We start from the raw sequence: 25,357 nt of genomic DNA on the forward strand, positions 1-25,357 counted from the left end.
GGTGGAGGCCCTCCCCAGGGCCAGGCAGCAGCTCCAGGCTCCTCCCTGGGCGGGCTGGGTGGGATGCCCCTGGCTCTCTGGGCAGGCCCAGCCCCACTTCAGATTTCCCTTCTGGCCACTGCTGGAATGTCCAACCCTCCCTCTGTGTATTTTCTCTCTGGGTGGGGTGTCAGGGCTGGAAACCCTGTGCACATCCTCTCTCCACCCTCTCTTTGGAGGACCAAAGTCAATAGGGCTGAAGCCAGAGGACACTGTGGTCCAGGGAAGGCTCCAGGCTTACGCCCAGAACTCCTTGGGGGCCTCTCTGAAACCTATCATTATTTCCTCTTCCAAATCTCCAGGCCATGATCAATACAAAGCAACACAGTCCAATTCAGTTCAATTTCAAAACAGTCCAATGCAATACAGCCCGATTCAGTTCTATTTCAAAACACTTTTATTGAACATCGATAGTTGTACCAGGATTGTTATGACCCAGTTCAATGGGAGAGCCTAACAGATTGGGACTTGATACTATCTGTACTCCAAACTAAACTGTAAATTAGGGTTACTGTCCCCCTTTTGACTCTGCATGTCTTTTGAACAATTGGCTCCAACTCTGCACTTCAGTTTCCTCAGTTGTTAAAATAGGCCAATGAATTAGACCATGAAGGTTTCCTCATCTCTCTGCCCTTCCATGTAATCTCTCATCATCGGCCAATAAGGTTTTTGTTGGAAATAGATGCTCGGTGCTGCAAAGAATAATTAGCACTGTTAAAAAGGATATTTCAGCAATGTAATTTTTACTTCCTGGACCGTAGGAAGGGTACTCTTGCTAGCCATCTTGGCACAAGGGTACAATGGAAAAAGGAAAACACACAAATTTATTCGTTATATATTTGGGGGTCTTCCTTACTGCTGTGTCTGATCTCCGTTGGCTGGAGCCAGATCAACTTAAAACCTTTCTAAACAGGTAAAAGCAATGGAGAGCTGGGACATGCCTGTGAGTATGTCCAGCACAGATATCTTAGTTAAAGTACAAGGACATACAATGTACTATGTGCCTGTAAGCGTGGCATGTCTAACAGCTACATAGGACAGGGCATAACAAAGTTATTAGCACACTTATTCTTTAACAAGAAAGGCAACTTTAAAAGGGAACTTTTCTACTTCCCACAGTTTTATTAACATATCAAACTGTGGTAGTGAGCTTGTTTCAGGTTCTGGAGCACATCCTATATCAACAACCACAGAGTTGGGGAAGGGACTGGAAGCTGGTTGGGGTTTTACCTCTGCCATTGGAAACCAACTGTGTATTTTGACAGAGTGTCCTGAGAGGCCTTATAGTGGGCTTCTGGCTGGGCAGACTGCAGAAGTAGGAGGGCTCTGAAAAATCATCTCGTGCCCTGCTATTGAGAGTGAGATCTGCCTGGCAGGAGCATGGCATCACCGGGGAGTTCCTTAGGAAGGCCCGTGCCAGTCTCCCTGACTCACAATTTGCATTTCAAAGTTCCAAGGGAAAAGGGCTTGCCTACAGTTCCACAGTGAGTCCTGGCATAACCAGGGCTGGAACCCGGGCGTGCTGATTCCTGTTTGCCACTGTTCTTGCCTTCCCCCACCGAGATCTTCAGGGTTCTTGTGCCTGGAAGAGGGCCCTGTGCTCCACGTGAGGAAGGATTAGCATGGCGGGGACTTCTCCCATATCTATGCTCCTTGAGCTCAGTTTTTACTGGGCTCCTCCCTGATAACTTATAACTGCTTCCCCCTTTGCAGCTCCCAGAAGAAAAACCCTACCCCCCAGCCCAGGCAGGCCGGCCTGCTGTGTTTAATTGCCCATCTCTGTGCCTCTTAGCCCATCTGGGTCTGGACAGTGTCTGAGTGAGTGTCGCGGTGAGGGTGGGGCTGCTTGGGAAGGAACTTTTGTGGGTGACAAGTGGCAGGATGGGGCCCGTGGACACTCCCTTTCCTCCCCTTTCCGCGGACACCCTGACGTGAGGCCGCGTCGGGCGAGGTGCAAGTGGGAAGGGCTCTGGGCGGTGCAGAGGCGGCGCGCGAGGCCGGGTGCGAGGTCCCGCGTGCGCGCCGCACCCACTTCCTCCGCCGAGGAGCCTCGCGCGGTCTCCGGGGCCTCCCACCTCCCCCGCCGCCCCTCGGGCGTAGTGGTGCGGGTCCCTTCCCAGAAGCGGCCTCTCCTTTCCCTTTCCTCGCAGAGCCGCTCTTCCTGCGCCCTCCCAGCCCCGCCCTTCTCGCTCCGTCCAGAGCCCTTCCTCCGCGCGGGCTATTCTCGGTTGCGCCAGCCTCTCCCATTGTCCGTTCCCAGGAAAGGACTGTCTGGCTGGTCGCCGGTCGCTGGTCCAGGGGTGGGGTACCCAGAAGAAAGCCAGTGCTGCCGGAAGCCCCCGCTAGGGCAGTAGCCCGCAGCCCCAGCATCAGTTTTGGAAATCTCGCTTTCCTACGCCCACAGGGAGGGGTATGACTTCCCCACTCCCTCTTCTAATTTCAGCAGCCCCAGTGGCGGAGGCGGCTGGGGACACCGCAGGTGCCACCCAGAGCCCGCCAGCAGCCACCTTCCCAGGCCAGGGGCCGCCTGCCTGCCTACTGGGCACCCCAACCAGCCCTGCTGGAGCAGCTCTTGGTCCCACTAGTGACCCCCGCTGCCTGCCTTTGGCTAAGGGGAGGAGGGTAGGCTCCCATGAGCACCCCTTGGGAACAGATGGTGGGCCCCGAAGAGCCACAGCCATGGGCCACATCACAAGAAGCCCGAGTTACCCGAATTCCGGGTGGAAAGATCAAACCTTTCTGTAGACAGAGCTTCAAGGACTTTCCCTTTGCCGTTCCTGGGTCTTGTCGTCATTTGTTCTCTCTCTTACCCCTCCGCCCCCACCCCCCACCCCCGCCCCCCGCTTTGTTTTTGTTCTTCCTGAAAGCATACAGCTCAAACCGGACCAAAGTATTTTTATTACATGCATACAGGAACAGATGTTCAGGTCAAACCCAGCTCCATTCACGCGCAGCAGCTGCAGGCCCCAGGCATCCCAGGCCTTCGAGAGTTGGAAAGATGTCAGGTGACAGGACCCCAACCCACAGACTTGGTTTCACCAGCAGAGAAATCGAAAGCCCAACAGGGAAGCAAAGAGATTCTTCAGAGGTCAAGAAACAAACGTTGGAAATCCCTGGGGAGGCCAGACATGGTGGCTCACACCTGTAATCCCAGTGCTTTGGGAGGATTGCCCGAGGCCAGGAATGTGAGGTTGCAGTGAGCTGATAGTGTCACTGCATTCCAGCTGGGGTGATAGAGTGAGACCTCGTCTCTTTAAGAAAAAAAAAAAAAAAAAAGGGAAGTAAAGAAAAAAAAGGAAATCCCTAGGGAGTGACTTTGGGATGAATTACAAGGGACAGTGTGGTAGACGGAAACCTGAATTCACAGATGTGGGGTCCTCCCAACTGTGTAAGCTCCAGCCAGTCACATACCCATTGGCACATGGTATTCCACAGGACAGGACCCCTGCCTGCCCTACACAGATGGGGCCGGGGAGATGCCGTGATCTCTGTGGGCATGTTTCCTGGGGCTGAAAGGCAACCTGTGCTGTAGGTATCTCTCTGTGAGGGGGTACAGTGCCAGGGCCTGGGGACCCACCTCCTAGAGAGAGAGGCCTGGCTTCTGCCACAAGGAGAGGCAGTGGGTGAAATACAGGCTGATCTGGCTGTGTAGCCTCAGACAAGATTCTTCACCTTCCGGAGCCTCGGTGTCCTCAGTTAGTCATGAGGATCATGTATGACATTGTAAGGTCTTGGTGCTCAGTGGCTGGCACATAGGAAGGGCTCAGTCAGTGGTTGCTCAGCATTATTTTCAGAAGTGAGGTTGCCCTGTGGTGTCCTTGGGGTGACCTGCGCAATCTCTGGGCACACAGTCTTGGTCATTGCCTGGCAAGGATTGCACTATGAAAACATTATTGGCTACATCACTCAGGGCTGCTGTCCTCTCTGAGGCAAGGTGGCAGGCAGGGCTTGGGAAGTGGTGTGCCTCCTGGCCGGACGGTCTCAGGTGCAGATGTAGCTGCTACAGCAGAAGTTTTGAACCTTAAGGTCCATGCCCTCCAGAGAGGCTTCAGAAATCTGTCCTCTCCCAAAATGGTATGCAAAATGTGGTGTGTATGGGGACAGGGACCATGGTTTTCATTAGACTCTCAAATGGGGCCACAACTAAAAGAATTAGGAATCTTTGATCTGGGCATCAGCAAGTCAGGCATTAAGATCCACTGTCGGAGGGCATGGCAGGTGGCATGGACCTCAGCCCTAGCCCTGGGTGTGACCTGCTGACCTCACACCGTGCTTAGCTAGCTAGTACTGGCCAGTCAGAGACATCAGTGCCTCCCCTGGGTACCCACTCTCCGTAAGCCCAACAGAGAGTCAACCATGCCTCGGGTCTGGTAGGCCACGAGGTTCAGGGTGTGAGAGAGACCCAGGCCCCAGCAGGCAGAATGGGAATCAGTGAACAAGACTCTTTGGGGACTGGCTCAGGACTGGGGACCCTGAGGTGGGGTGCTGATAGGTGAGGTGCAAGATGTAAGGGTCTGGGAAGACAGGGGCAGAGGAAATGAGACAGGATCCACTGTGCCAGCCTTGGGGGCCTCCTTCTTGTTCACTTGTCCCAAGTGGGGCTGCCTGAGTGGGCTTGGTCAAAACAGTCAGAAATTTCTCTCTGAATAAGGCCTCAGACTGTGGGTCATGGAGGTACAACTGGGGGTGTTCTCACCCTCTCTCTTGCTCAGTTTCTTTCTTTGGTTTTTATTTTATTTTCCCTATCTTGTTTATATTTTTCTCATAAGCCACTCAAGTCACTTTGGGAAACAGAGTATAAATGGAAAGAAAGAAAAGCTATTCATACATAGAAAGGCTGCCTGGAGGAAGTGGGCTTTCAATTGTGGGATGTTTTGTTTGTTTTCCTCATAGATATTTTTTTTTATGGCAAGTAGATTATGTTCATTTAAAAAAATTATTTCATCACCCAAGCTGGAGTGCAGTAGCGCAGTCACAGCTGACTGCAGCCTGACCCTCGGGGCTCAAGTGATCCTTCTACCGCAGTCTCTTGAGTAGCTAGGACTACAGGTACACGCTACCATGCCTGGCTAATGGTGTGTGTGTGTGTGTGTGTGTGTGTGTGTGTGTGTTTTATAGAAGGGGTCTTCCTGTGTGTGTGTGTGTTTGTGTGTGTGTGTTTTATAGAAGGGGTCTTCCTGTGTGTGTGTGTGTGTGTGTTTTATAGAAGGGGTCTTCCTGTGTGTGTGTGTGTATGTGTTTTATAGAAGGGGTCTTCCTCTGTGTGTGTGTGTGTGTGTGTCTTTTATAGAAGGGGTCTTTGTGTGTGTGTGTGTGTTTTATAGAAGGGGTCTTCGTGTGTGTGTGTGTGTGTGTATGTGTTTTATAGAAGGGGTCTTCCTGTGTGTGTGTGTGTGTGTGTTTTATAGGAGTCTTCCTGTGTGTGTGTGTGTGTGTGTTTTATAGAAGGAGTCTTCCTGTGTGTGTGTGTGTGTGTGTGTGTGTGTGTGTGTTATAGAAGGGGTCTTCCTGTGTTGCCCAGGCTGGTCTCAAATTCCTGGGCTTGAGTAATCCTCCTGCCTCAGCCTCCCAAAGTGCTGAGATTGCAGACTGAGCCACTGCACTCGACCCATTAACTTAAAAGTGGATGTTTTGTAGAAACAAAAAAAAGAAGGTAAAATAATTGCCTGTAATTGCATTATACAAACATCCACAGTTAGTATTTTTGTGTGTATTTTATTCTATACATGTAAGCCGTTTCTTACATATATAGATTAATACATTTTTTTGTATTTATACTGTAAATGGTATCCAGTTTTCTGAATTAACATGTATCATATATAACATGGACAGTTTTCTCTCATACTAAAAACTCTTTGTAAGCATTTAAAATGTCTCAGTCCCCCATAATTAGACATTTAGAACCTCCCCTGATTTTTTTTATTTTTATTTTTAAATTTTTAAAAATTGAGATGGGGTCTTGCTCTATCACCCAGCCTGGACTACAGTGGTACAGTCTTGTCTCCTTGACTACACTGGTGCAGCCTCCACCTCCCAGGTTCAAGCAATCCTCTCACCTCTGCCTCCAGAGTAGCTGGGGCTACAGGCATGCCCCACCATACCTGGCTAATTTTTGTATTTTTAGTAAAGATGGGGTTTCGCCTTTTGGCCAGGTTGGTCTCAAACTCCTGACCTCAAGTGATCCATCTGCCTCGGCCTCCCAAAGTGCTGGGATTACAGGCATGAGCTACAGCACCCGGCCCCTCCCCTGAATTTACATTATTATAAACAAAGCATCGACACATATTTTTGTCCAGGGTTCTTTGCAAAGTTAAGACTATTTCCTTGAACAAGATTCGGAACAGGGCTTGGCTCCAGCCCAGAGCAGGCTGGGCCAGCAGTAGTGTTAGCGTGAGCGTGAGTGTGAGTGTGCACTTTTGAGTGTAGCAGGGTTCCATTTCTCATTTGCCCTGCAAGAGAGGGCAACTGAGGCAGGCCCACGAGGGAGCCAAGTGACTCATTCTCTCAGCCTGTGGGTCTTGTTGAGGGGACAGGCAGAGAAAAGGCTTCCCAGTGATTCATCTATTGGGCCTGAAATCCCTCTGAACCTTAGGCTGGCCAGGGCAAAGCCCTTCAATCTTGGTGATCAAATATTCCCCTGTGTCAGGGCCGCCCTTGGGCCCTCAGAGATGAGTGCGCCTGTTGAAGTGTTTTATGTCCTGCGAGGCGGGCCTGCCGGCCACGCACAGCCCTCCACTCAGATCTGCTTTCCGACCTGCACAGCAGTCCAGCTTGGCTGAGCTCAGTTCCAAGGCAGGCTGGGCTGGTTTTCTCCTCCTTAAGACTCATCAGTGAGGTCATCCAGCGGATAAGCTAAAGTTAACTTAGCTATTATTGCTTTTTTGTTAATGAGGGGAGGGCCAGCTGTGAAGAAGCCAAACCATTCAGAAAACTTGTACAGTACTTGGGATTTAATATGCCAGAAAAAATTCTGTGTTCAGGCAAAATAAAGCAACTGACGGTGATTTAAGTCCTAACTGGACTCCCAAGGGTCCCTTGTGCTTCTCTGAGCTTTTGTTTTATTTTATTTTTTTAAAATATTTTTCTTGTGAAGTTATGAATCTTGGAAGCTGTGTGAAGCACGGGGAACCTCACTGGACTCATCAGAGTGGCAGGAGCCTTCTTTTGTGGATGGAAGCTGGGCTGTAATTACACTTTGAGTGGGTGGAGGATGAGGCTTGTGGGAAATTCTGTCACCAAAACCCTAGGGTTGGCGAGGGAGTGATGGCTGAATACCCATCCTAGGGGACTACAGGGGTTGAGGGAAAAGGAGCAGGGATTGGCTTTTCTTGGACGACAGTTAATAGCAACAAACCAACTCCTTCTCAGAGACGAGATTCAAAAGCAGAGGCTGAATATCCTGGGTGTTCCTGAAACCAAGAACACTTGACTTGTGTCTTAAAATTCCATAGCCCACTAGCATGTTCACAGATGCCATTCAAAGTGACCTCCTTTGACAAAGAAGCAATGTTCCTGCAGGGTTGAAACCACTTGAAAAAACTGTTAAAGTTGATGTACAAAAATGTTTAAAATGCTTTGAAGAAATGAGATCTGAGATGTTCCTGCTATAAAGTTGTCTGTGAACAAGTCAAATTGAAAGTCTGGAAGCGAGATGTGCTTATAGGCTGAGAGATCTAAGAGAAAGGTTCTTTTCAGCATGACCCATGTTTGCAACCTATCTACTGTGCACCATTGCAGTGCTTGTCTCTAGAGGATAGAGACCTGTAGACCTGGATTTCATGCCTCAAGGAGTCTAGTTGGGGAAAGCCCTACTGTGGCCAGACCTAGCGCCAACAGCAGTGAGGAAGGAGGAATAGATTCTGATTAGGGAGTGCTTATAAAGCCCAAAGGAGCATCATTTGAGCTGAACTTGAAGAGTTGGCCCACTACAATGCTTAGAGATGTCAGAGAAGAGTTTGGAAGACCAGGAGACTATCTAACGAAGGCACAGGGATGCATGTGGGTGGCGTTCTTCAGAGTGTGGCTGCTGGGGAGGAGAAAAAGCAAGGGATAAGTAGGGAGTGGTGGCTGTTGGCAGGTTGTGGAGGCTTTGATAGGAGTTTGGACTTGAGTCTGTAGCTATTAGGGACTCATGGAAGGTTTTTGAGTAGGGAAGTAACTTGCAAATAATCGATTAATTTTTTAAATGGAAAACAAACATATAAATACATGTTCATTGAAAGACATTTCAGCTATGTTAAAGGCTATGAAGCAGAAGAGGAAAATGCTCCCCTTCCCAGAGGTAACCACTGCTTCCTTTCATGTTATTTCATCCGCCTGTATCTATGGGATCGGCACACAAAAGTTATTGGAAACAGATGCTCGGTGCTGTAAAGAAAAATTAGCACTGAGACAAAGGATCTCTTAGCAAGGCAATTTTTACTTCCTGCAGGAAGGGTACCTTTGCCAGACATCTTGCTATGAGAGTACAATGAACAAAGGAAAAGCAGACATAATTTTCCTTTACACATTTGGGTTTGTCCTTACTGCTGTGTCTGATCTCCATTGGTTGGAGCCAGACCTCACAATCTAAACTAAAACCTGATTGGCTAATAACTTACAACTTTTCTAAGCAGGTAAAAAGCAATGGAGAGCAAAAAGGAAGTGCAAATAAGGAAGGGGCATAGGCTGCAAGCTGGGACATACCTGTGAGCACATCCAGCACAGATATCTTGGTTAAAGTACAAAGACATAGAATGTACTATGTGCCTGTAAGCATGTCTAACAGCTACATAGGATAGGGCTTAACAAGGAGTTTTTAGCAAAAAGCAAGAACACTTTGAAGAAAGTCTTTACAACAAACTATTATTTATAACACTTATGAAACTTTAAAGGGGAACTTTTCTACTTCCCATAAAAGTCAACCCTAGAAGTGAGAGGGAAGACGGTTCTGCAGACCTTCTCTATCTCTGTGCTATGTATATGCCCCTACCTTTCCAATATTTAAAGTGATATATGAAATAGAACTGTAATCTAGGGAAATGTGTGCTGCGTCTTCTCATTGGGCTCATGTTGCTCTCCATTGCATTATTTCAGAAAATGGTTTTATTGGATATTCACCCGAACTGCTACAGAAGAACTCACTGCCTGATTACAGCCCCGGGGAGTCTTTTTTCACTGTCTTTGGGGTTTTCTTCCCAGCGGCTACAGGTATTGTAATCTGCATTGTTTTTTACTCTCAAATTAGGGATGTAAGTGCTTGGTTCCCAAAATTCAGCATCATAATTGGCCCGCATGTGCTCTTGGTATGTATATCTAACTTTAGATGTGGGCTTAGCTTCAACTAAAATTGTGTTATTTTATTTACTCATGTATGTATTTTGTAGAGACAGGATCTCACTATGTTGCTGGTCTCAAACCCTTGGCCTCAAACATTAAAATCGATAGTTTTAACAGGGAATTTACTGAAGGCCCTCAATATAATTTAATCCTCCTCACTCCTTACACTTTGACACTCTTGTTCATAGAAGGGACACATATCTCATATGGCTTAACAGGACAGAGTCCTCAGCAGGATAAGCTGCTCTTTTCACAAGTGGAATAAGTACATGCCTGGTATAGAAACTTCCCTTCTCCCTCCCCCTGCTAGTGCATCTTCTCCCAGAGGGCAGAGAAATGCTATTGTCTTGTCTTTTCTTGCTATATCAGGTATGAGCCAAACCAGTATCCCAGGGGTGAGGAATGAATCTTCTTACCCTCTATTCCCAAAGTTCCTGCTCTACAGTGACTGTAGAGGAGCCTCCCAAAGCCAAGGTCCCGTAGGAATCCTGCCCCATGCTTGGGTCTCTGGCCTGGAAGGCAATAAGCTAACGTGTTGACCAGATGATCCATAAAAAATGACATTTGCTAGTGACTGGGCTTGTCCCCAGGGAACAGACTTTTCACGAAGAGAGAAAAGCGTTTCACTCTGGATCAACAGAGTGTTGATGGCCTGCAGTATATCTGCCTTGTCTCTCTCCCCTTTTCCCTCTGCCCTCCTACATGTGGCCATTTCCTTACTTGTCCCCACCCCAAATGGGGTAGGGACAGAAAAAGAAGGAGAGGCTACTAGAATGTCTAAGATTGAGAAGGTTGTCCATGCCAAGTGTTAGCAAGGATGTGGAGACACTGGAACCCTCGTGCACTGCTGAATGGAATGTAAAATGGTGCAGTGACTTTGGAAAAATGTTTAACAGTTTCTTAAAAATTACATCCAGCTATTCTACACCTAGTTATCTAATGCAGAGGATCAAAGGCATGTGTTCACATGAAGATTTGTACATTAATGTTCAAAGCGGCTTAAATCGTGATAGTCTCAAACTAGAAATAGCTTGAATGTTCATCAACAGGTGAGTGTATAAACAAACTATGATGTAGCCACACAATAGAAAACCACTCAGCAATAAAAAGAAATAACTGACCCGATGTGGGATCACACCTGTAATACCAGCACTTTGGGAGGCCGAGGCAGATGGATCACTTGAGGTCAGGAGATCGAGACCAGCCTGGCCAACGTGGCAAAACCCCATCTCTACTAAAAATACAAAAAAAATTAGCGAGGTGTAGTGGTGTGTGCCTGTAATCCCAGCTACTCCAGAGGCTGAGGCAGAAGAATCACTTGGACTTGGGAGGCAGAGGTTGCAGTGGGCCAATATTGCACCACTGCACTCCAGCCTGGGTGACAGAGTGAGACTCTGTCTCAAAAAAAAAAAAAAAAAAAAAAAAGTTAGCTGAGCATGGTGGTGTGCAACTGTGGTTCTAGCTACTTGGGGTCGGGAGGTGGGTGGTGGGAGGACTGCTTGAGTCTGGGAGGTCAAGGCTGCAGTGAGCCCTGTCATGCCATTGCACTCCAGCCTCAGTGACAGAGTGAGACCCTGTCTCAAAAAGAAATTATATATATATATAAATGTGTGTGTGTGTGTGTATTCCTGATTATAGTGATGGTTTTATGGGTATATTCATATATCAAAGCTTTTCAAGTTGTTACACTTTAAACATGTACAGCTTAGAGTATGTTAGTTATACCTCAGCAAAGCTGTTAAAATGCAAAAAAAATAACTTTAATCATCTTTAGTTGCTTTTCCTCAATCCCACTTCTCCTTATAGCAATAGCCTTTCCCTCTCCTCTTCACAGCCAAACATAACTGGCTCCCCATCTCCATTCTTTTATCCCCTGCTCAACTCTCCCAGTCTCTCCTTTGGGAATTGCAAGCCTGTCCCTTCAATGACATGGCTCTTTCATTGTTTTTTAATATAATTTTATTTATTTATTTTTTAAGACAGGGTTTCACCATGTTGGTCAGGCTGGTCTTGAACTCCCAACCTCAGGTGATCCACCCGCCTTGGCCTCCAAAGGGCTTGGATTACAGGCGTGAGCCACCGCGCCCGGCCTGACATGGCTCTTTCACCAGTGCTTCCTTGTTACTAAGTACAGTGCGCAGTTTTAGTTTCTCACTTTATTTCACCTCTCAGCAGCAACCCACTTCCCCTTGCATTTCTCTTGCCTTCCACGATGCAGCCTTCTCGGCTCCCTCCTACTCTCTGACTTGCCTTTATAGGTGCATCCCCTCTGCCTGCCCATCCAGTGTTGGGGATCTTCAGGCTATTCCTAGGCCCTTGCATCTCTTTCTCAACTATTTTCCTTGGAGTCTCATCCATGCTCATTGTTGAAAAACCACCCTCAAAACTGATGACTCCAAAGTTTACACTTTCGGCCCCAACTTCTCCTCCAAACTTCATACATTCAGTTTCCTATGTGACATCTTCTCTTGGGTATCTTAGACTGAACAAGTTTGAACCAAACCCATCTCACCAACCCCTCAACTCATCCTCCTCTGCTACTCCTGGTGTCAGTAAATGGCACCTCCACCCAGCCAATTGCTTATGCCAGTGATCAGACCTCCCTCTTTCTTTCCAGTGCCCTCTAAGTCTTGTCAATTTTACCTCCTAAGAGTTGCTAGATTCTCTACCACCTGACAGCTCTAGTCCCACCTTCATCTATCACTTGTATCACTGCGTCAGCCTCCTGCCTGACTTTTCTTGAGGCCTGGCCATGGAAATGAGCCTGGAACTAGGGCTTAGAAGTGACAGGTCAAATCCTGGTCCACAAATCCAGATTTACCAGAAATCGTGTGTTGCTTTCATTTTTATAAAACAAAAAGATTCAGTCTCTGACTTTAAGCTTTCATTCTCCCATAATGGCTTAAAAGTGACATCAGTAATTCAGCATGCCTCCACCCGCTGCCATGCTGTGCACTGTTCCAGGGGCTTAGGGTTTTATACAGAACCCAGGCATGTTCGGGGGGCTCTGCAATTCCTCCTCTGTAAACAGAACCCATTGTCCTGTCCACAGGGCCTTTCAGGTTTGTGTTGCCTCTGAGCCACATTCAAAGACCAGAAATCTGCTAAGATTGGGAGCCCTATGCTTAGGGTCTATGTACTCCCCAAACCTTTCCTTCTGGCGGGTCTTACTGGGTCTTCCAGGGATTGCGGGGGGTCCTAGGTCCTCGTTTCCTCAGACCCTGTGAACAGCCTCTCTCTCTTTCTGCCCCCAACTCCAGGACCAATCTTCTGTCAAATATGGGGGACATTCCTCTCCAGGGCCACCTATGCATTCACACTGGGCCGGGCATGGTGGCTTACACCTGCAATCCCAGCACTTTGGGAGGACGAGGCAGGCAGATTACTTGAGCCCAGGAGTTCGAGACCAGCCTGGACAGCATAGTGAAAACCCATCTCTACTAAAAATACAAAAATTAGCCAGGCATCATGGGACATGCCTGTCACCCCAGCTACTAAGGAGGCTGAGGCAGGAAAATCGCTTAAACCTGAAAGGCAGAGGTTGCAATGAGCCAAGATCATGCCACTGCACTCCAGCCTGGGCGACAGAGCAAGACTCTGTCTCAAAAAAATAAAAATTCTTAATAATTTTTGATTCTGCATTTGTATTTTTATGTGGCCCCACAAACTGTGTGATAGTTTTTATCCTTTTTCCCCCATGTTTTCCCCAGACATTCTACTGCTGCTTTTCTGTTTCCCTTCAAAATCTTCTAAGGACCTTGGTTTTTGAGAAACAGAAGTCAAAACAGTGCACAGGCAAATTCTGCTTCCTCTCTGCCTCCTGTCTCCCACAAGGCAAGAGAATATAGGTCAGCTTCCTCTTGAACGGACAGAAAAGGAAAGGGGAAAAACAGAGGTAATCAAAATAAAGTTAACATCTGAAAATGTTTCCCAGCCTTTCTCCTCTCTCCTTCCACACACAAATTGAAAACCCTCTGAGGCCAGGTGTGGTGGCTCATGCCTATAATCCCAGCACTTTGGGAGGCCAAGGTGGGCAGATCACAAGGTCAGGAGATCGAGACCATCCTGGCTAACATGGTAAAACCCCATCTCTACTAAAAATACAAAAAATTAGCTGGGAGTGGTGGCACGTGCCTGTAGTCTCAGCTACTTGGGAGACTGAGGCCAAAGAATTGCTTGAACCTGGGACGCAGAGGTTGCAATGAACCAAGATCATGCCACTGTACTCCAGCCTGGGTGACAGAGGGCAACTCCGTCATGGAAAAATAAATAAATAAATACAGTAAAAAAATAAAATAAAACCATCTGAACATTCCCTGAGGCCTGGCAGTGTCCTCACTGAGTGAAGACCCCTGGGCTGAGATGCCAGATTAGCAGTTACCCTACAGGCAGGGGCAGAAGGTTTCTTTGCCTGGTCACACTGCACACAGAATGTCCCGGGTGTCCTCAGGTGCACCAGGGGGTTGTCTTGGCGATGTGGACCTGATGTGCCCCTCCCCCCTGCTCCCATGGCTGGCTTTCCTAAGAGAGAGGATGCCTGGTGTGAGTGGGGACAGGGGGTGGTGAGCCTCCCCTCTGGCTTCTCCCTCCAAGCAGGAGTTAGCAGCAGCCTGAGGCTTGAAGGTGCCACCCAGTAGCCCAGAGTATGAGCTGGATTAACATGTGAGATCAGCTAGTTCAACTCTCAAGCTTTTGTCTTTTTAATCCATATCCCCCCACCTTTTTTTTTTTAAAGACAAAATCTCCCTCCGTTACACAGGCTGGAGTGCAATGATGTGATCTCAGCTCACTGCAACCACTGCCTCTTGGGTTCGAGCAATTCTTGTGCCTCAGCTTCCTGAGTAGCTGGGATTACAAGAGCATGGCACTACACCAGGCTAATTTTTGTATTTTTGTAGAGATGAAGTTTCGCCATGTTGGTCAGGCTGGTCCTGACCTCAAGTGATCCACCCACCTCAGCCTCCTGCCTCCCAAAGTGCTGGGATTACAGGCATGAGCCACCATGCCTGGCCTAGATTCCCTTTTGATAATGATGCTAAAAGCCCCACAGACACTGGACATTCTGGCTCAGAGATGGAGTGTCGTTGTCCTTCCTCTGAGAAAGCTATAGCTACCTAAGACTGAGTCAAGATTTATTTTCTGTGGTTTAAATTATGAGTACTATTTTGTAAGATTTCAAATGTAAAATGATAATATTGCATTGACTGTAACTACAGAGGCCTCTCTACCCCACCCTCTTAGGGGACATGCTTTCCTGTCCCTCCTACTCTCCTTTGGCCCAACCGAGGTTAAGAATCATTGATTCAATCCTTTATTTTACCAGTCGGGGAAGAGGAGCACAGAGGAGCTTATGAAGGACCCGACAGAGATCACGCAGCAATCCTAGCGGGAGTTGGGCCATCACACTGCTGTGGAGAGCTGCCCTCTCTGTCTCTGTCTCTCTTTTTCAGGGCCCCAGATGTAAACACAATAGGCAGGACGAATGGTTTGTATGACTTGCTGTCTCCTGGCAGATGTTCGGTTAAGCTATGAAAAGCATGGATGATTGGCAGTTTCCATGGTGATAGATTTGCCAAGGATTAGCTCTGAGTGAGTCATGGCTGGGGCTCCCTCCAACACCATCCTCTTCTGGAACAAGAGAACCTCCAGGCTGTGTCGAGGGGAGAGTTTTGAAGAACAAACCCTTCTGTTCTCCAGCCCCCCAGCCTCCCATTGGAGATATGATATTTAAGTTACTTCAGATGTTTTATCCCAAGGGCAGGCGGCTCCCTGGGAAGAGCAGCTGGAGCTTCGGTCTGGGGGCTCCTCTGGAGTTAGGAAGTGGTTCTCCTGCCCCCTCACTTCACTCTTCTCCATTACACCCTGTGCTGGTGGCTGCCGGGGTAGAGCGGGGGGCTTGGAGTGGACACTGTACTTGCTTTCCTTCTCCAAGCTCCACTACCAAACTTTCCCTGAGAAACAGACATCTCCTCTTCAGGGTTTCACACACACCATGAGGATGCAGCTACTCCAGGGATCCAGGAGCACGATTCACGGAGGAACTAGGAAATGGAAATTCACTGAGAAGAATATCAGTCATGTGAAGTCCTGTAACCCTTGTTCCCAGATTCCAAACTCTTACTGGAAGGGATAAGGGACACTTTGGCCACAGCCAACACATGGGCCTGTGGTTGACCACACCCAGCATGAAAAAATGTGGTAGGAAATCTACAGCCTTTACCAAAACGTCCACAGTCACCTTCCTTTTCAAGAGCTATTTCTGTGATGCCCTTTGACCTCCCTGGGCCTGACTCCCCTCTCCTGCTCATGTGCACACCCGGGGAAGCTCTGGGAGTTTGCTGGGCCCTCAAATTGGCTCGCTGTCTCCAGGCCCCTCGGCCTGGCTATTAGTGCTGACCTGACCCCTCCTCTGGCTACTTCCCCCATTCTCCTCGCTCCCAGGCATCCCCTGGGACTCCTCACAAGTTATGTATCTTTGAGTGAGAGGACAGGGACCTGCTGGACCAGAATGGAGTCCCCATGTTTATGGACTGGAGAGCCCCAAATAGGGACAGCCTGAAGATGGGGGCTCACTCCACTCCCTTTTTTACTGATGGACTTGTGAGCAGAAACAGGAGAAAAGAAGGAAGCTTTGGCCAGGTGCAGTGGCTCAAGCCTATAGTCCCAGCAGGAGAATTGCTTGAACCTGGGAGGCAGAGGTTGCAGTGAGCCAAGATTGCATCACTGCACTCCAGCCAGGTAGACAGAGTGAGACCCTGTCTTAAAAAAACGGAAGCATTATAATTATTATACATGTTTATTTTTTGTAATAATTTTATTTATGGAATTAATTTATAATCGTTTTATCAAAATAATTATAAATATCAACAGTTTTTATCAAAACAATTATAAATATCAACAATACTTATTATCATTACAATAACCTATTGTGTCAGGCACTAAGCACTTTTTATGTATAGTTTTTCATTTAAACTTCTCCGCAGCCTGACTGGTTCCATCAGACACAGGGCTGCCATGAAGGAGATGAAGGCTGGGCTTCAAGGTCCCTCACTTGCGTGAGCTCCTTCCAAAGCCCTGTTCCTAATTTTATATTCATAATTTTGTACTTTCAAAAAAATTTCAGGCCCCATAGAACCTAGATCCTCCCACAGGTTCCATTATTTACCCATTTTACAGTTGAGGAAACAAAGACACAGAGAGGTTATTTCCCCAACACCTCCCAGCCAGCAAGTGGTAAGTCCCATAGCTTCCCACATACTGAGAGAGGACGCTGGAAGACAGAACATACAATGTTGGTGCCGCCCCTCACCCAAAAGCCAATAAATCTTGCTTGAGTCCTGGAGTTGGAAAGTTTCATTATTTGACACTGTCTGTCCCAGCAGGATCTCTAAAACATTGAGAGGGAGGGAAACTCACAAGTTTTGCTCCGACAATACAGCAAGAGAGGTTTAGAGATTTCTGCAGGAACAGCTAAACAAACCAACAAGCCAGGCATGGGAAAAGAAGGGGGTTTGGAAATCAGAAGGAAGGTAAGGAGAGGCAGACCAGTCTTTAGGAATCTGAGGGATTTCTGAGTAAGGAGCAAAGCCCATCTCTCCTGGGTGAGCATTTATTTAGTACCTGCAAGGTGCAAGCCACTATGTTAGGTGCTCATGAATATCTGTTCCAACTTCACCACAGCCCTGCAAAGCAAATAGTATTTCAGGAACTAACAGGAACCTGAAAAGCCTAGAAGAACTGTTGGGCTTTTCTTTTCCTACTAATCCTCATTTTCAAGAACAAAAAAGAGAATGGGGGTGGGAAGTGGGTTTGTGGTAATTGGTTGTAAGTAAGGACTTTGATCTATGTGAGCCATTGGGTGATTCAGGGGGCAGGGAAGGAAAGAGATGACCTGCCAGCTTGTAAACGTTGGTAAGTGGTCATTGATATTTACACTGGTTATTTTACCCAAGGATATATTTTTGAAAGCTATAAGGGGTTGGTTCATCTTTTAGCCATCTCTGTCTGCTGTCAGATCAGACACTGGAACCAGGCACTGACCCCAAGCCCCCTGTTCACCTGGTGCCATCCATCAAAACTGTAGGCATAATGTCAAAGTCTAGGTGGCTGCGGATGCCACTCAAGGTGTAGCCTCAGAAACTTAAGCTGGTCAAGTGATGACTGACACCACCAGACTTGCATATTAAAGCAGAGACCATAAAGATGTGCCTGCAGGCCCCAGGACTGCGGTGGAAGACCAAGCCAGAAGGCTTTCCCCATATGCAGGAAGCTGTTTACCTAAGTCACATGGTAACTGTGTGGACCAGATAGATCATTGTTGTGATGCAGGGAGAAAATATGTTTTTAGGTAAAGCAATTAACTGCTTCCTGGAACTGGCATTTAAAACCCACAGGAGGGGAAATGCCATCAATCCGGCGCGGTCTAGAGATTAGGAACTGGTGATGCAAGTGCCTGTGGGCAACCAGTGCATAGTGCCGATGATAACTGATAAGCTCAGCATTCTTGTGTGTATGTAACCCCATATGAATCATGCAATTACTGTTTCAAAAGGGGAAATCTGCAAAGAGCGGGGCTGTTAGGCAGAAATGGAGAGGCTGTGTGATGTAGTGGAAAGAACACTGACTTGGAATCAGGAAACTTGAGGATTAGTACTGGTTCTGTTAGCAATAGCTTGGAACACTTGAATCAAATGGCTTCCCTTCTTCGGGGCTCTGTTACCACATGTGTGAAATAAAAGGTTGAAGTAGACAATTGCTGGGTTATCATCTAGCTTTAAGAGTCATTGATTCTAAATAGTCATTTTATTTATTTATTTATTTTTTGAGACAGAGTCTTGCTCTGTCACCCAGGCTGGAGTGCAGTGGTGCAATCTCGGCTCACTGCATCCTCTGCCTCCCAGGTTCAAGTGATTCTCCTGTCTCAGCCTCCCGAGTAGCTGGGACCACAGGTGTGTGCCACCATACCCAGCTAATTTTTTAATGTTTTTGGTAGCGACAGGGTTTCATGATGTTGGTCAGGCTGGCCTCGAACTTCTGACCTCAGGTGATCCGTTGCCTCGGCCTCCCAAAGTGCTGGGATTACAGGCATGAGTCCCACATCCGCCCTAAATAGCCATTTTAAGCAACTTTTGGAAGCCTGCCAAGAAAAATGACAAGACCAAATGGTAATTATAAAACAGGCACTGAGTGTTTCCCAAACTGTACTCTGTGGAACTTTAATAACAAACAAAGTGTTTCATTTCTTTAAAAAAAGGGTTCAATGTCAAATAAGTTTTGCAAAACACTGTGTGCTGTATTTCTCTTCTTAGAGATGCACAATGAATATTAGCATATTACTCCTACCGACCACCATCTTAATGTACTGCACATCAGGCACTGCAATAGCCCAGCACTGAAAACCTCTCTAATTAAGGTTTTCCCAACCTTATTTTCAACTGTGAAACTTTTAAAAAAAGCATAACGTTTGTAAAACATCTGGGCACTAATGCTCTGGGAAATAGTATTTGTTCTAGTACACCAACCCTAAACGTAACTAACCTTAATGATAGTATTTTAAAAATTGCAATGGATGCAGAAGGAAAGCAAACCAGAGAATCTCTTTAACACTTAACAAAGATGGGCGAAAAAATACTAAGTCAAAATAATTTTTCTAGGTCTAACTAGCAAATGAGACATTTATAATTCACTAAAGCTAGAGAACATTGCCTAAGAATCGTGTTGCAACACAGAGGTAGAATTCTGGAAATGACAGCTACAATGTGTGAGCCCATATAACAAATGTACAGGCCAGGTGTGGTGGCTCATGCCTGTAATCCTAGCACTTTGGGAGGCTGAGGCAGTCAGATGACCTGAGGTCAGGAGTTTGAGACCAGCCTGGCCAACATGGTGAAACCCCATCTCTACTAAAAACACAAAAATTAGCCGGGCATGGTGGCAGGCGCCTATAACCCCAACTACTTGGGAGGCTGAGGCAGGAGAATCACTTGAACTGGGAGGTGGAGGTTGCAGTGGGCCAAGATCACACCACTGCACTCCAGCCTGGGCAACAGAGGGAGACTCCATCTCAAAAAGAACCCCAAACAAACAAAAAAAAACCCAATGTACACTTTGCCATGGGAACTACCCACATTGCTCCAGCAGGAATCACCCATGAGACTTCTTTCTGCAGTCCCAGTTGCCTGCATCTCCTTGTCTCCGGCCCTTTGCATCTGTGATACGATCTACTTTCTGGCTTCTCTGTTTTGTCTCAAAAGCCAACTTTCTGGCTATATCTGGGCCTGGCTCATTCCTGTGTCATGGTCAGTCCTTCTCCTCCTACTGACCAGCATTGTAATGTACTGTACATCAGGCAGCCTACACAGGACCTGGGGGAGGAGGACAGGGGGTTTGTTATGGAGACAGAACGTGTTTGGAAGCAGGGAGCAGTTAGGATGAATCAGTCACTTTCCTCCACAGAAGCATATATCACCGGGGCGTTCTCAGGGGTCTTAATGGATTAACTTCTGTATAAATGACCTGAAGGAAGGTGTCCAAAATGACCTGACAAACTGTAGGAGGTACAACAATGCTGAGGAATAAGGAGCACTATGTCATCTCACAAAGCTGAATGAGTGGGCATGCAGTTGCAGGCATGCAGTTGCCAGGGGCCGGGGGGCAGAAGGAGCAGAGGTGGGGAGGCGACACGGCCTGGGAGATGAGGCACAGCACCTAGTGAGCCTGGTGACAGGTGAGAACCTTGGCCTTGGCAGAGGCCAGAATTTGGAAGGTCCAGGAAGCGGTGGCATTAGTGGATAGAATTGGAGTCTGATAAACACGGAGATGCCACCAAAGATTCTTCTGGCAGCAAGCAGTGGTGCCCAGTGCACGAGAAGTCTTGGCGACTGGACTCAGTCGCAGGAGCACTGGGGAGACTGAGGCAGGTGAGATGCTTTGGCTCTGTGTCCACATGTAAATCTCACCTGGAATTGTGACAATTCCCACATCATGCAAGGGACCCGGTGGGAGAGAATTGAATCATGAGGGTGGGAGGGCGAATCATGAGGGTAGTGAATAAGCCTCACGAGATCTGATGGTTTTATAAATGGGAGTTCCCCTACGCAAGCTCTCTCTTGCCTGCCGCCACACAAGACGTGACTTTGCCCCTCCTTCGCCTTCCACCATGATTGTGACGCCTGCTCAGCCATGTGGAAATGTGAGTCAGTTAAACCTCTTTCCTTTACAAATTATCCAGTTTCGGGTATGTCTTTATTAGCAGTGAGAGAACAGATGAATACAGCAGGTCCTGGGCATTCCTTTTTTTTTTTTTTTATCCAAATAAGACCTGTACATGATACAAAATAAAACAGTACAGGGGCGTGAAATACAAAGCAATAGTCTCCCACCCCAACTATCACTATCTCCAGTATTCCTCCATAGGGACAACCGCTTTAATCATTTTTAGTACTTTGAGAGCTGTGTATAACCAAGCAACATGTTCATACTTATAATTTGGTTAATCAAAGTCAGACATCATCTGTTGACTTCATGCTAGGAAATATGAGACTTAGCTTTCTTACATGCTCCTTTATACACTTTCCAAGGTTTGATAGTTATATTTTTATTTTTAAGTATTTTGATGATTATATTGATAATTTTAAAGAATATACTTAAATCTCTGCTATTCTATCAATTTTAGGTTACATCCCTTCACTCCTTGCTCTTGGCGTGGGAAATTGAGATTCTGTGTTGTGTTTTAAGAGTAATGTATTAAAATTATATTTATTTTATGTGTATCTTTATTTTTATAAGGAATGCTTTAGTTATTGTCCTAATTTTAAGGTGATCTGCATAATCCTTTTATACTTGAGTTTTTAGAGCCTTATCAGGAAAGTTATATATAACAAGTTGGTTATTAGCAGGCAGTGGGCAAAATCCCATGAAAAATGTAGTTTACAACTTTAACTGAACAAATACAGTTTCTCTCTCTCACACATGCGTGCATACACACACACACACACACACAAGCACACACACAGGCACTTATTAGAGGTATTTTTTGCCTTAAGGTTACAAGTCAACTGTCTTTGGAACTATGAAAACAAACTGCTTCATATTACTTGACATTTCTTTGCTCTCCTTAGTGAACACTTAGAAGCTCAACTTTATGATAACAAGATACAAAATAATTAACTTAAAATTTATTGCAAATGCTATATAAATATTTGCTAGTTTTTTCCATAGCTGCCTCCCACATTTAATGGGTAGCTCAAAAGGCATGGCTTGGCTCACCTTTTAAATTTGTTTATTAGGCCTGGCGCGGTGGCTCACACTTGTAGTCCCAGCACTTTGGGAGGCCTGGGTGAGTGGATCACGAGGTCAGGAGTTCAAAACCAGCCTGGCCAAGATGGTGAAGCCCTGTCTCTAATAAAATACAACAATTAGCCAGGCGTGTTGGTGGGTACCTGTAATCCCAGCTACTTGGGAGGCTGAGGCAGAGAATTGCTTGAACCTGGGAGGTAGAGGTTGCAGTGAGCCGAGATTGCGCCACTGCACTCCAGCCTGGGTGAAGAAGCAAGACTCTGTCTCAAAAAAAAAATTGTTTATTAAACTAATTGAAGCTTGTAAGATTCAAGTCAGGGCTGGTGAATGAACATGGGGCTTACATATTTTTTTGTTTTCTACATTCCTGTGATGAAAATATTGGTGCTTTTTCTTTTCCCTCTCCTTCTCTTTCCTCTTTTCACTTCCTAATATCAGTTAGCCATAGCCTTTTACATTGTCAAGATAGATAATATTTGTATTCTGTTTCACAACTCATAATTGCATTAGTTCATTCTGGCACTGCCATAAAGAAATACCTGAGACTGGATAATGTATAAAAAAGAGATTTAATTGGTTCGTGGCTCTGCAGGCTATACAGGAAGCAAAGCAGCATCTGCTTCTAGGGAGGACTCAGGGAGCTTTTACTCATAGCAGAAAGCAAAGGGGGAGCAGTCGTCCTCACATGGCAGGAGCAGGACCCAGAGAGAGAGCGGAGGTGCCACACACTTTTAAACAACCAGATCTTGTGAGAACTCTATCACAAAAACAGAACCAAAGGGATGGTGCTAAACCATTCACGAAGGATCCACCCCCAAGATCCCATCACCTCCCACCAGGCCCCACCTCTAGCGTGGGGATTACAGTTGAACATGAGATTTGGGCAGGGACACAGATCCGAACGATGTCAATAGTTATGTCCTCTGTGCTCTGCGAATAGGCCAATCTTAGAAGTTAAAGAACAATAAGCAAATACAGGATTATGACTCTGCAGCTGTTGCTCACTGAAGAGCAAAGCGGTGGGGTAGAATTTCATTTTCTTCACTGTGATTCTCACATGGTTCTTGTGCCATTTAGGAGAGAAAGTTTCTATACCACAGTCAAGTGAGAGAATTTTTCTAACATTTTATTCGTTGTTTAAAATCATGTCACATTTTGGTTTGCTTCATACTTAGACCTTACCTTTCTTTTTTTTTAATTTTTAACTTAAATTTTTATTTTTTAAATTTAAATTTAAAATTTAAGATTTTAATTTTAAAATTTTAAAATTGAAACATAATGGTACATATTTTTGGGATCTATAGTGATACATATAATGTATAGTGATCAGATCAGAGTAATTAGCATACCCATCAACTCAAACATTTACCATTTCTTTGTATAGGAGACATTTAATATCCCCCTTCTAGCTATTTGTAAACCTTAACTTTCTTGTTCACTTTTCCTGGAGTTTCAGTAACTTTTCTTTTTATGTTGTTGCCAAAATGTGCAGTCAGTATATCCTAAAAATCATTTAGTTTAATTATATTGCCCATTGTGCTGAAAGTATTTCCTCTCCAGAGGCATCCCTCCTGGAGCCTCCATTCTTTGCTTTAATCCCTGGTAGTTTCTCTGCCATACAGCCCTTATTCTGGAACTTCACTGCATTCCTCAGTTATCACCACTGATTTCTAAATCTCATGTTTTTCTCCTTCATGGTTTGCATCCTCATTTTGCTGGAAAACATACTTTAGTATCTTCCTTAGAAACAGTATGGGAGAAGTAAATTTTCTGAACTCTTGTCTGTTTAACCACTCACTTGGTAATCTAGCTAAAATATAGTTTCAAAATAATTTTGCCTCAGAATTTTAAAATCAGTGCTCCATTGTTTCCTAATGTTCAGTGTTGCTGATGAGAAGTCTGATGCCAATCTAATTTTTGTTGCTTTGTAAATGTTTTAATCTTCAGAAGCATTTAGGATTTCTCCTGAAATGGCACAATGATGCATTTAGGTATAGATTTTTTTTTTTCATTCTTTGTGCTGGATACTTGGTGGCATATTTCAATCTGAAGACTTCTATATTCAGTTAGGGGGAATTTATTTCTTTTTTCTGTCTGGTTATTTTCTTTACTCTGTTCTCTCTTTCTAGATAACCTGTTAGTTGGTTGTTATAACTCCCAAATTTCTCCTCTATTTCACCCATATTTTCTATTTCTTTACCTTTCTGTCTTAAATACTGGGATATTTACTTAACTTTATCTTTCAAATCTTTTTGTTTGTTTGTTTTAGAGACAGGGTCTCACTCTGTTGCCCTGGCTGCAGTACAGTGGTGTGATCATAGCTCACCACAGCCTTATACTCCTGGGTTCAAGGAGTTCAAGATCCTTCTGCCGCAGCCTCCTGAGTAGCTGGGATTACAGTTGTGTGTCACCATGCCTGTATAACTTTTTGATTTTATGAAGAGATACTGGGTTGCCTAAACTAGTCTCAAACTTGTGGCCTCAAGGGATCCTTCTCCTCCTCCTCCTCCTCCTCCTTCCTCTTCTTCCTCCTCCTCCTCCCCTTCCTTCCTTCTTTCTTTTCCTTCCTTCCTTCCTTTCTTCCTCCCTTCCTTCCTTTCTCTGTTTCTTTTTCTTTTTCCTGAGACAGAGCTCTGTCACCCAGGCTGGAGTGAATGACATGATCTCTGCTCACTGCAACCTCCACCTCCTGGGCTCAAGCGATCCTCCTACCACAACCCCCCAAGTAGCCGGATTACAGTTGTGCACCATCACACCTGGCTAATTTTTGCATTATTAGTAGAGACAGAGTTTCACCATGTTGGTCAGTCTGGTCTCAAACTCCTGACCTCAGATGATCTGTCTGCCTTGGCCTCCCAAAATGCTGGGTTTACAGGTGTGAGCCACTACACCTGGCCATAAGTGATCCTTCTGCCTTGGCCTCCCAAAGTGCTGGGATTACAGGCATGAACCACCATGCCTGGCCCTTAAATCTATTGCATTTTTAATTTTAGTGATCATATTTTTAATTTCCAAAAGTTCTTTCTTGTTCTTGGATTTTTTTTTTCATAGCACCTTGTTTTATAGATAGAATATTCTTCTTGGTTGTATCTGGAGCTACTAATTAGTATTTTCTTTTAATTCTCTCTGTATTCTGATTTATATGTTTCTTCCAGCATGGGTTGTTCTGTTTCTATTTGTGCATATATTTGTTTATTTGTTGCTGGTTTTCATCACACATCAGGTGACCTTGGTTGCGAGCGTGGATTTCCCCTGCTGTCATGCCTTTAGGCCTGTCTCCATGCTGGGGCCCTGCCTTGATGAGAAGAGTTTGTGAGCACTGTTGATTCTTGAGCAGGGATTCATTTGGAGTGCAGACATCCAGCCCTGCTTTTCCTCAGTGTATTCAGATCTTGTAGAGAAGCATTCCAAGGCTTTCTTTCCTTCCCTTTTCCTCTGTATCATGTTCTTCATTTTCTGTGTTCTATGTTCCAGACATCTGTGAGAACCTTCCATCTGCTCAGGGTCTGCCTCCCAACTTTTCTTTGCTTATAGGAATTTATCCACTTTTCCCCTTTACTATGCTTTTAATAGGATCTTGGAGAGGAGTGGAATGAGAGGAAAGAGAATGTGCCTAACATGGCGTTTAAAAAAAAAAAAACCTTAAAAGTTAGTTCTCCTATGTTTCAAAACGATCATTGTAGAAAATTGAGAAAATATAAAC

General features: G+C 45.8%; 1 protein-coding gene across 1 annotated transcript in view; it reads left to right on the forward strand.

Moving 5' to 3' along the window:
• Positions 1 to 25,357, forward strand: part of SLC12A8 (solute carrier family 12 member 8) — a 128,739-nt gene that overhangs the window by 66,275 nt on the left and 37,107 nt on the right. Inside the window, exon 5 of the mRNA XM_012473880.2 lies at positions 9,115 to 9,228. Coding sequence (XP_012329303.2) covers positions 9,115 to 9,228 — 114 coding nt within the window. The remainder of the gene's footprint in view (positions 1 to 9,114; positions 9,229 to 25,357) is intronic.

This window comes from Aotus nancymaae, unplaced genomic scaffold (genome assembly GCF_030222135.1).
Source record: "Aotus nancymaae isolate 86718 unplaced genomic scaffold, 86718_ANA_hifiasm-v0.15.2.pri h1tg000046l, whole genome shotgun sequence".
NCBI lineage: Eukaryota > Metazoa > Chordata > Mammalia > Primates > Aotidae > Aotus > Aotus nancymaae.